Source organism: Moschus berezovskii, chromosome 16 (assembly GCF_049115385.1).
Source record: "Moschus berezovskii isolate FMDL1 chromosome 16, NW_MosBer_1.0, whole genome shotgun sequence".
In the NCBI taxonomy this organism is placed as follows: Eukaryota; Metazoa; Chordata; class Mammalia; order Artiodactyla; family Moschidae; genus Moschus; species Moschus berezovskii.
Window position 1 is genome coordinate 19,945,262 of NC_142475.1, and position 11,810 is coordinate 19,957,071.

Sequence of the window (11,810 nt, forward strand, 5' to 3'; positions counted from 1 at the left end):
TTAAAAAATAAAAAGAATTAACTGTTAAGAGAGCTGAATACTAGCAATTTCTAATAGTTCAACTCAGTATATAAATCACACAGGAAACAGACAAATATAACACACTAAAGCTGCACAGGGATCAAGACCATCCCCAAGAAAAAGAAATGCAAAAAGGCAAAATGGCTGTCTGAGGAGGCCTTACAAATAGCTGTGAAGAGAAGCGAAAAGCAAAGAAGAAAAGGAGATATACTCATTTGAATGCAGAGTTCCAAAGAATAGCAAGGAGAGATAAGAAAGCCTTCCTCAGCAATCAGTGCAAAGAAATAGAGGAAAACAACAGAATGGGAAAGACTAGAGATCTCTTCAAGAAAATTAGAGATACCAAGGGAAAATTTCATACAAATATGGGCTGAATAAAGGACAGAAATGGTATGGGCCTAACAGAAGCAGAAGATATTAAGAACAGGTGGCAAGAATACACAGAAGAACTGTACAAAAATGTCTTCATGACCCAGATAATCACGATAGTGTGATCACTGACCTAGAGCCAGACATCTTGGAATGTGAAGTCAAGTGGGCCTTAGGAAGCATCACACGACCTAAGCTAGTGGAGGTGATGGAATTCCAGTTGAGCTATTTCAAATCCTGAAAGATGATGCTGCGAAAGTGCTGCACTCAATATGTCAGCAAATTTGGAAAACTTGGCAGTGGCTACAGGACAGGAAAAGGTCAGTTTTCATTCCAATCCCAAAGAAAGGAAATGCCAAAGAATGCTCAAACTACCACACAATTGCACTCATCTCATATGCTAGTAAAGTCATGCTCAAAATTCTCTAAGCCAGGCTTCAGCAATATGTGAACCGTGAACTCCCAGATGTTCAAGCAGGTTTTAGAAAAGGCAGAGGCACCAGAGATCAAATTGCCAACATCCGCTGGATCATGGAAAAAGCAAGAGTGTTCCAGAAAAACATCTATTTCTGCTTCACTGACTATGCCAAAGCCTTTGACTGTGTGGATCACAATAAACTGTGGAACATTCTGAAAGAGATGGGAATCCCAGACCACCTGACCTGCCTCTTGAGAAACCTGTATGCAGGTCAGGAAGCAACAGTCAGAACTGTACATGGAACAACAGACTGGTTCCAAATAGGAAAAGGAGTACGTCAAGGCTGTATATTGTCACCTTGCTTATTTAACTTATGTGCAGAGTACATCATGAGGAACGCTGGGCTGGAAGAAGCACAAGCTGGAATCAAGATCGCTGGGAGAAATATCAATAACCTCAGATATGCAGATGACACTACCCTTATAGCAGAAAGTAAAGAACTGAAGAGCCTCCTGATGAAAATGAAAGAGGAGAGTAAAAAAATTGGCTTAAAGCTCAACATTCAGAAAACTAAGATCAAGGTATCCGGTCCATCACTTCATGGCAAATAGATGGGGAAACAGTGGCTGACTTTATTTTTTTGGCTCCAAATTCACTGCAGATGGGGATTGAAGCTATGAAATTAAAAGATGCTTACTCCTTGGAAGGAAAATTATGACCAACCTGGACAGCATATTAGAAAGCAAACACATTACTTTGTCAACAAAGGTCTGTCTAGTCAAGGCTATGGTTTTTCCAGTAGTCATGTAAGGATGTGAGAGTTGGACTATAAAGAAAGCTGAGCGCCGAAGAATCGATGCTTTTGAACTATGGTGTTGGAGAAGACTATTGAGAGTCCCTTGGACTGCAAGGAACTCCAACCAGTCCATTCTAAAGATCAGTCCTGGGTGTTCATTGGAAGGACTGATGTTGAATCTGAAACTCCAATACTTTGGCCACATGACGTGAAGAGCTGACTCACTGGAAAAGACCCTGATGCTGGGAAAGATTGGGGGCAGGAGAAGGGGGAAACAGATGAGATGGTTGGATGGCATCACCGACTCAATGGACATGGATTTGGGTGAACTCCGGGAGTTGGTGATAGACAGGAAGGCCTGGAGTTTTGTGGTTCAAGAGGTCGCAAAGAGTTGGGACACGACTGAGAAACTGAACTAAACTGAATTGAAAGCTACACTGGTCTTCCCTGATGGCTTAGACAGTAAAGAATCTGCCTGCAATGTGGGAGACCTGGGTTTAATCCCCGGGCTGGGAAGATCCCCTGGAGGAGGGCATGGCAACCCACTCCAGTATTCTTGCCTGGAGAATCCCCAACCTGGTGGGCTACTGCCCACGGGGTCACAGAGTCAGACACGACTGATCGACTAAGTACAGCACAAAGTATTAAGAAATACCACATTATCATAACATGCTACAAGTGGCACTTGTTTGGGGGCAACTTTTAAGATCAGAGTCTGCATCAACACTGAACTCAATACATTATTCAAATAATCTGATTTACAATATTTCTAAGGAGAAGTGTCGGCTTCCCTGGTGGCTCAGAGGTTAAAGAGTCTGCCTCCAATGCGGGAGACCCGGGTTCGATCCCTGGGTCGGGAAGATCCCCTGGAGAAGGAAATGGTAACCCACTCCAGTATTCTTGCCTGGAGAATCCCATGGACGGAGAAGCCTGGTAGGCTACCGTCCACGGGGTTGCAAAGAGTCGGACACGACTGAGCGACTTGACTTTACTTTTAAGGAGAAGTGTCAGGTGTCAACTAGGATTGGGCTGAAAATAGCAATGGGTGGCCAAGTTCCACTGGCTTTATCATTACCAAGGACTGGCTTTGGGCCAGGAAGAGAATACTTCAGCCCCCTCCCTCTCTTCCCACTTCTGAAGACCTGCCACCCTGAGGAACTCTAGGGATTAGAATAGTGCAGGTCCCAACACAAGACACTACACAATGGCAAGGCCCCCTCCAGCAGCTGCGCTGTGCTTAGTTGGTATAAGTTTCCTGGAAAAGTAGCAGCAGGTGCCTGGAGGGGCCAGGATGCCTGTCCTACAACTGGTGCCATGTGAGCACACTGCCCCTCGCCATGGCACTCAGCATCGAGCCAGACCAAGTCAACCAGTAAGCTGAACAGCATGGAAGATGTTGTCTCATGACAAGGTGATCTCAGAGCAAATTAAAGTACTAATCTCCAAAAGTATACACCATTCACCAAGTGGCATTTACATCCCCTAGTTGTACTCATGAGTGACTAGCGAGCGCATCTCTTCAGAGGTGGATTAGCTTTCACGCAGCTTAAGTGCTGGTATGCTTATTGCATTTAAGCTCTCACTTAATGGTCTGAGTTAATCTAACTTCTAGAGGTGAGTAATGTACTCTAATAGGTCAGCCTTCTTTTCACTTTATAGCAGTCTCATTACTTGTAATGACTCACCGTGGTGTTCTCTCAGTGCCACTTAAGGTTTTACGGAAAGCTGGGCCTATATTTCAACCCCAAATCACCAAGACGTACAAAAATGTTTAAAAATTAAAATGGACTGCTTTCTTAGAAAAGGCAGGCTCACTTATTATCAACAAATATATAGATAGATATCTTGCCTTTTTTTTTTTCTAATTGGATTTTATCATTATTATTTTGGCCACCTCAGGTGACTTGCAGGATCTTAGCTCCCCAACCCAGGCCCTTGGTCAGGAGTGTCAAGTCTCATCCTAACCTGTGACCACCAGGGACTGCCCTGCCCTTGCTCTTGATTACTCACGTGAAAGATAAACTCCTGCATGCAAAAACCTCAGTTGTGAATGGGGTTCTTAAGAGAAATTAACCATAAGTCTTAGCACCACAGTGATCAACGTCAAGGTTAAAGTGAAAATAGTTTTCAACAAATACAATCAACCAGTTATATATACCAAAGGAAATTCTTTATTGTAAACAAGATATAAAGTACAACAAAAGAAATATTGTGCAAATTGTAAATCACAAGTATTTTTTTTAATTAAAAGTTCTTTTTTGTTTTCCAAGGGTCCAAAGTTTTGTTGGCAGAAATCTATACCCAATATAGAGAAAAATGTTAAATGGAAAGACATAGTGACATTTTTCACTACATATTTTCAACAATTGACTTTTGTCTTACCACTGTGCATATCATCCACTACACAAGAGTATAACAGAAATACTGTTATCAAAAGTGAATGTTCTATTTTTCTACCTATCTTGTTCCACATTCTCCCCTCCCCCCAAAAACTTCTATAAATTAATAGGACATTTATCCATTTGTGAATAATGGTCACTAACTTTCTAATTCAATAAAGCACATGTTATATCCTCATAACATAAGGGTACTTTACTGATGACCTAAGCCATCTTTTTCAAGGAGTTATCTAAAATCCTTAATATCCCTTCTTTACAATATGTTTTCATCTTCAATTTGTTTTCTAAACAAAGTGCAGTGTATTTTAGAGTCTATGAAAACACATTGGTATACAATTTTCAAATCTATACAAGAAACTGCAACCAACTAAGATTCAAAGCATAATAAAATACCTAGTACATCATTTGTTGAACTTTTAAAACAAAAATGCAAGAAAAAATTGAAGCTACATTTCAAAGCAATTAAATTAATGAGGATTCCAATTCTTTGGGACCTCTTTAGCAATATACAGTTGCTCAATTCCAAACATCAGCAGCTAGTGTAAAAATGCTAGTTCTAGATATATTTAACAACTACGTCCACAAGTTGAATGGAAAGACTAAGAATAGTAAACAAGGCAACTCTAGGAAAGGATAATAATATTCGATGATACAAAACCAATTTTACATCTCCATCTCTGTACCGTAATGTTTTCCAGTACACACTCTTGAAACCAGTGCTTTTGAAGAATCACATTGAAAAGTTGGTCTCAAGTATAAATGGTGAAAGTAAAACAACAAATTGTGCACACAAATTCAAAATCTGTGCTACCGGTGGTTGGGGTGACCTCACCTGAAACCTTCAAAAAATATTGAATAAAAGCTTTCTTCTCTCTCTTATGCGGTAAGAAACGAGTCCTGCCACTCAGTTACCTGCCTGTGGCCACAGCACTTCTTACCGTCTAACCCAGGCTGGGCCTTCTCCCCAGGCCGTGGGGCTTCTGCTTGCAGCCCACACTGGAGGGCCACACACCTGCAGTGGAAGCATTTTTCTATCACCACTGGTTTCTGGCTGTGACCAAAGTTAAAGTTAGTCTGATTCTTCATCATCCATTACTGCGTGGGAGCCGGGGTTGGAGGTAGGGTAATGTCATTTAACTTGCTCACTTCCATCTGCCAGTTCGGTAGCTTCTTGGCTGACAGGTGGCGACGGGCGTGTTTGGTCAAATGGTCGCTCCTCATGAACCGCCGGTCACACATGGGACAGGCGAACTTCTTCTCACCTGTGTGGGTTCGTCGGTGTCTGGACAGTTCATCTGAACGGGCAAACCTCCTTTCACAACCTTTCCAGCTACAGCTAAAAGGTTTTTCTCCTGAAACAAAAAAAGTCCTATCTTTATTACTATGCATTTATTAAGTCATAGTCCTTTACGTATTAAGTTGTATTTAAAGCTTAACAACACTTTGGTTTTTAAAGAATCATTTGAGAAATTAAAACAAAAACACCGTAATGAAATCTTTTAGAAGACCGTGCACTGATGAATACCATCCACTGAACTGGCTAATAAGGCCAGTTCTTTCCTAACATGCCTGGCTTACATTTGTTATCACTGTCAAAAAAACATCACCCAAATTTCTCAGCCATAGTAAGAAGTGGCTGGTACCTGTATGCGTTCTCATGTGGGCCTTCAGATGAGAACTTTTAAAGTAGGTCTTGCCGCACCCTGGGTGGCTACAGATGTGGCTTCTTATCCTCGATGAGTCAATCTGAGGAGCGACTTTAGCTGAGGAAGGAGAAAACCCAGGAGCAGGGGCAATGGGAGAGAGTCTGGTGCCATTTGGGCTCACCACCGGAGGCTTTGGGTTCTGAACGACCGGCTGGGGTACAACAAACATGACGGCGCCCTTGGGCACCTGAGTGCCCATGAATACGACAGGGGGGCAGACAGCTGGCGGCTGACTGGGTGGCGTGCTGGGGACGACTGTCGTCACGACGGGGTTGCTTGCAGGGAGGGGAACCATCTGGCATAGGACCGGCATAGGGGGCACTCCCGCTGCGGACACTGCGGGTGGGGAGACCAAGACCGACTTCTGCTGCGGGGACGCCGGCGCCGGCTGAGGTCGGCAGATGACGGTCTCTGAGGAAGGCGCGGGAAAGTCATAAAGTGCAGCGGGGCTGGGTTTCTCTTCGACATCTGCCTCTGTATCTCTCTCACGTTTGGACCTGTTTGGGGACACGGCGGCACAAGGTATGCTTTTTCTTGCAGTCTCAGGGTTTAGGTGGGTTCTTCTCCTAAATGAATTGTCCTGATAGTTGAGGATGCTGGCTGCTTTCACGGGGCAAGATCGGTGGTTACACAGTTGGGCATCAGCTGTATGACGAATCACACTGGTTGCCTGAGCCTTGGGGAGTTTGGGGGCGGGTACAGGGTTCTTCTCCTCTTTGAAAGGTGCAGCTGCAATGTGAGGCTTGGCAGTTTCTGACAATGATTTGAAGTGTCCGGTAGGTGGCGCTGGTGCCATCAGATTCGACACTTGAGAAGGTTCAAAGTCAGAGGGACTGTAAGGTGGAGTCAAACACTACAGAGAAGAGAAACACAGGCAACAGCATGAGGATCGGTGGAGTCCATGATATAAACTGTAAGAAGCATTATCATTTACATTCATCTGTGAAACAACAATACTTACAAATGCTGGGATTGTGGTATGAAAATCAGGTGTACCAGGAAGCAGATTCTCTTCCTCTGACGTATCAGACACTGGAGTAACGGGTCTGTTTTCAATGTATTTCTTAAAATCAGACTTCCAGCTGCAGCTCATTGACATAAGTGCTTCTACAGCTTCAAAGTCACTTTTCTCTGCAGTTTTGTTCCAGGAATACACACTCTCTTTTGACCTTTCACAGATCATTTCCATTCTTTCCTCCTATAAATACAAAAGACTCACGTTATGAGTATACTGTTGTCATCCACATGACACTCACAGTAATGTGCTGTTTTTTATTTTTTTTACAATCTGCACAACTTTTCAAGATAAAACTTATTCTTCTCATCCCTACTATGAAATAGTAGTGATAAAATCTTCCCCATTCTTCCTCTCAAACTTAGGCTTGAACATGGATAACCTTGCAAGGAAGTTATTACTATCAAGGGGACCTAAGGTTAAAGTTATCAATGCACTTGTCATTCAAAAGAGAACTGCTTGGCTTGGAAGAAGAAAAACATTTTATGTTCTTTCCAGAGTAGCCAAATGCAACAGGAGTCTATGACCAGCTGATGCAATAACACACACAAAAAAAAAAATCAGAAAATTTAATATTTGACCAAAATTTGCAAAAAACTCTGTAAGGAATCTGGAATAATCAAAATAGAATCTTATTTCAACTGTTTAAAGAACTTCTCCATGAAAAAAATAACAGCACATGCTTTGTATTTATTTGAACTCCTCCCATCAGATATTTAATGCGTCATACTGAAGTTGTTTTAAACTGTACTAAAATGGTTACCACACTCCATCTCTTCAATTTTCCATTAACGTGATCCCACTTTTTTGGTTTAAGTAGATATTGTGTAAAAACACCGAAAAATATTCTTTACATTGCTAGGAATTGTTTTCAACTCGTTTAAAAGCCTTCGTGTAGAAACCTTTAAGAAGCTATTGCTGCTCTTGAAATACAGCTAACAATGCAATTGCATAATCGCGCGCCTTTTACGTAAGCTGCAACGGACAGCGCATGTATGTGTAAAAGCCTCAAGACGCCAGTGCAAAAGGGAAAAAAAAGAGAAAAGGCTAGGCAGGAGGGAAGGGGAGTATGCGCTAGGAAGGGCAGGAAGAGAAGCCGGGAGGGGAAAGGAAAGGGAGTAGGGCGCGAAGGAGGCAGGAAAGGGAAGCGCGGGCGGAGGCGCGGGCGTGAGGAGGGGTTGGGGGGGAGGCAGACAAGGGGCGGGGGCGGGCGGCGGGGGAGATCCTTGCTGGCGGGGACAGACGGATGGGGCCGCCCTAACCTCAATGAGGCTCGCGGGTGAGTCACTGGGAACATTCCTCGCCCGCTCGCACGTCCCCGCGTCCCTGCCCCCGTCATTGGCCAGCCGGCCGGGCGGCCCGCGCTGGGATTGGCTGGGCGGCGGAGGGCGGGGGCGCGGAGGAGGACGGCGGGGGGGCGAGGCATGTGAACAAAGCGTGATCAGCGGCTGCTCTGGGCGGCGCAGGAAACGTGAACTGGGAATTGCCGCGCCGTCACCTTTCACCTACTTCCTGAGCCCGCCGGGCCCCCGCCCTCGCGACGGCCCGGGGGAGGGGCCGCGGGCGCCGCCGCCAACCACCCGGCCGTGCGCGCCCGGGCCTGCGGGGAGGGGCGGGGCCGCGGGCGCCCGGCTCCCGGCGCGCCCGCCCCTTCCAGCTCCCCGCCGTTCCCTTAGGAACCGACAGCGGGGCCGGGCCTCGCTCCCGCCCTGGCGGAGGCCCGCGCTGGGTCACTCGGGGACGAGAAGCTCCCCGGGCGCATCCGTTCCCGGCCCACCCCCTGGCCTCCGCCTCAGCTGCCGGAGGAGGAGCCAGGTCCCCGCGGAAACCCGGCCCCCGCCCTCCTCCGGCCGCAGCCCCCGGGGACCCGGCCGAGCCCTCGGCGCTTCCCGCCCACGCCGCCCGCGGGATCTCAGACCACCCCGACTCGCCCCGAAGACGCGGCGCCCCCCCGTCCCCGCGGTTTCCGGCAGCTCCGGCCCCCCCACCACCCCTGCGCCGAGCCCAGCATCTCCACGAGTTCCCAGACGTGCAGCCCCCAGCAGGCCCGGCTCCAGGCGCGCGGCCCCACGGCCGGCGGCTCCCGCCTCGGCGCGCGGCCCCCGCGTCTCGCAGCCCCGGATCCCCCCCCCCGCCCACCTTCCCCACCCCGATGCTGGGGTCCCGCTTCCCACCCCTTCCATCTACTGTCGCCAAGGCGGCTCCCAGCCCCCCTCCCCCGCCAAGGCGTCCTCCGGGGGAGGCCACCTGCCTGCCCGTTCCGGAGATAAGGGAGTCCCCTCCAGACGTCTAGGGTGGGGTAAACTCCCCGGGCCCGCGTGCCATCCCCTGGCACCCACGCCGGGCGCCCCTCCCCACAGCCCCCCCGCTATCCGCTGGGTAGCCCCAGTCCTGCAAGCCTTCGTTGAAGACCCCCCGAGATGGGGAGTCCCCCTCTCCTCTCCGGTGGACTCCCCACCCCTCACATGCTCGAGAGCAGACCCCTCCCAGCCTGGGGCGCATTCCTTATCCAGACCGAGGCATCTCTGTCCCCAGGCGCCAGGTGCAGGGTGGCCCCCTCGCACCCCTCCTCCTGTACTTCCACGCCTCCTATTCTCGCTGACAGGGCAGCCAGCCCTCCGTCTCCTCACTCTTCCCGCCCCTCCGGTCATCTCACCCTCTCACCTGCTTCCAGTCTCCCAGCGGAGATGCCCCCTTCCCCGCCTCACACCTCGAGCGAGACCCTCTCTCACTTCGTCTTTAGCTCCCAGCCTGCTTCTCCAGAGTCCCCCCACCTCCGCTACACACACGCCCTCACCAATGCCCAGTCCGCAGGCGGGAAGCCCCTCTTCCTCTTCCACGACTCCCCTGCAACCTCCGTCCTCAGGCGAGGCTGATGTCAGGGGCTCGGGGGTCTCCCCGGACGCAGCGAGGCAAGAGAAGGGCTTGGGGCATCCCCAGGTGACTTACCGTAGCCTGCTGGAGAGAAGCGCCGCCGAAGTTGAGCATGGTTGGCTGCCCGGCCGCCGGCGACGAGCTGACTGGCTGTCCTTGGCTGCCTGGCCACAGACAGGCGCCCGGAGACACTCGACGCCGCTCCCGCCGCCGCCGCGCTCCGCGCCGTCTGCCCCCCTCCCCATTCAGGTAGCCGCTCCGCCTGCCCTGAGCCGCGGGCGGGGGTGGGGGCGGAGCCTTGGGCCGGCCAATCAGCGACAAAGGTGTGTGAGGCGCCGGCCAATGGGCTCGCGGGGCCACGCGTGATCAGCGGCTGCCCGGCAGCGTGAAGCTTGTGTCAGTGGAGCGTGTACACAATTCCCCGGCTGCGCGTTTCCCCGGGCCCAGCCCGAGGGAACTCCCGCCACCACCTGACTCTGTGGACGCGGCCCCCACCCCTCACCCACTCCCCCTCCCATCTCTGCAGTCCCCATCTCTGGCCCGGGGGTGGGGGCGGCGCCAGGAACCCGGGCCCAGCCCGGAGGCGCGGCTGCAGCGGCGCGCCCAAGCTCTCTGCGGAGAGCCGGGCCCACGTGGGAGGTGGGGAGGGATGCCCGCTCCGCCCATTCCCCTCCGCGGGCGAGGTCCCATCTCGGGCCGCCGCCGCCGCGGGGTGGGCGGGACGCCGGGTGGCCAGGCGGGGGAGGCGGCGGCTGCAAGCCAAGGGTCCAGAGCCAAGAGATTTGCATTTGGAAGCGCCCCGTCCTCTTGCGCGTCTGGCGAGAAAGGAGAGCCTGGTGACCGATCGAGCCGCATTTCTGGAGCATTTGCTGGGTTTTTGCCTCGCTGAACCGTGGGTAGCACCAGAGAAGGGGAGGCGAGGGGAAGGGAATCCTGTCACCGAGCGGACACCTGCTTCTGCGCCCCCCCCCCCGCCCACGCCTGACCCGCAGGCGCTGTCTCGCCCTCTCCATCTGCACTGCTGGCCGCGTAGCCCGCCCCCGTCCGCCCCGCCCATCCTTCCTCCAGGGCTGTGGAGAGACTGCAGGAAGCCCCGAAAACTAGACCAGTGGGGGTGATGCGGAGCCATAGGCCAGAATTTTTTTTTTTTCTTTCTCTGGAGCCGACTCTGTTGCAGAACCGACTTTTGAGCTCAGTGTAAAGTTTAAATTGCAGTCTACAAGCTGTTTCAAAGGTAGACCCTACCCCCACACCTACCCTGGGCCACGGCCTCCGGAAACGCCCTGCTGGGAAACTGCTGGTGGAGATGGGGAGGGGCGGGGTCTTATAGGGTCACGAGGCGCCAGCCAGGGCACGCCTGGGAGTGGGTTGCGTTGGGAATGCTCGCCAAATCGAAGTCACGAAACCCCCTGCTCTCGGTCCCACGAAAGCCCCAGCCACACCTCCACAACCCCCATCCCGAACCAGGTCAGAGGCGGTCTGGGGCCTCCGGATTGCGAGCCTATGGTTCTGCTTTGGCCCCTTGTCGGCTCCCTTTTGGCCATTTGGTGCCCTGTACACAGCTGTTGTTGGAGAGGAGGGTGATAGCGCAGCTTAAAGCAAGCTTAAAGCCACTCCTTGGGACTGGCTAACAGGGGGCAGAAATCACTGCCCTTCCCTCCAGCTGCCTCACTTCACCGTGTAACTGAAAGGCTGATGATGTAAGTGTCTTTTCTTTCCTAATAATCACAAAATGAGTATAGAAAAGGAATAAACTAGGGAATCCTTTGGCGGTTCAGTGGTTTGGACTGGTGCTTTCACTGCCATAGCCTGGGTTCAACTCCTGGTTGGGGAACTGAGATCCTGCAAGCCTCTGGGCATGGCCAGAAAGAGAAAAAAAAAAGAAAATCAATGAATTAAATATTTTAGAAACAGGTCCAGGCTAGCCAACAACAGTAGTAGTAATAATAATAGGATCAACCAGGGCTAGAGACGCCCACTGAGAGAGGGAAGGAGGACTGAATGGCCGCCTGTCACTGCCTCTCCTGAATCTGCTGGAGGGGCGCCAGCTCAGGCAGCTCTTCCTGTCTCCCCTTCATCCCCTGCCCCGGCTTCTGTCTGCAGCGGCGGGCGTCCCTCCCTGCGGGCTTCCTTCCGCCTGGGCTGTCCCATCCTGTTGATGTGAGCCTGGGGGGTGTTGGAGCAGCTGGCCCTGGGCACCTGCTGCAGCAGA

General features: G+C 51.1%; 1 protein-coding gene across 1 annotated transcript; it reads right to left on the bottom strand.

The window, feature by feature from the left end:
- Positions 1-3,898: 3,898 nt before the first annotated feature.
- On the bottom strand, positions 3,899-10,046 carry KLF10 (KLF transcription factor 10). Its single transcript, XM_055432405.2, has 4 exons — positions 9,674-10,046; positions 6,671-6,907; positions 5,647-6,562; positions 3,899-5,355 (listed from the first exon to the last, which is right to left on the bottom strand). The coding sequence occupies exons 1-4, from the start codon at positions 9,710-9,712 to the stop codon at positions 5,096-5,098; spliced, it is 1,452 nt and encodes a 483-aa protein (XP_055288380.1). The 5' UTR covers positions 9,713-10,046; the 3' UTR covers positions 3,899-5,095.
- Between the last annotated feature and the right edge of the window lie 1,764 nt (positions 10,047-11,810).

Coding starts and splice junctions, on each gene's coding strand:
- KLF10 (XM_055432405.2), bottom strand. CDS start 9,712: ATGCTCAACTTCGGCGGCGCTTCTCTCCAGCAGGCTACG. Junction 6,563..6,670: donor ATACCACAATCCCAGCATTT/GTAAGTATTGTT, acceptor TCTTCTCTGTAG/TGTTTGACTCCACCTTACAG. Junction 5,356..5,646: donor CCACATGAGAACGCATACAG/GTACCAGCCACT, acceptor TTTTTGTTTCAG/GAGAAAAACCTTTTAGCTGT.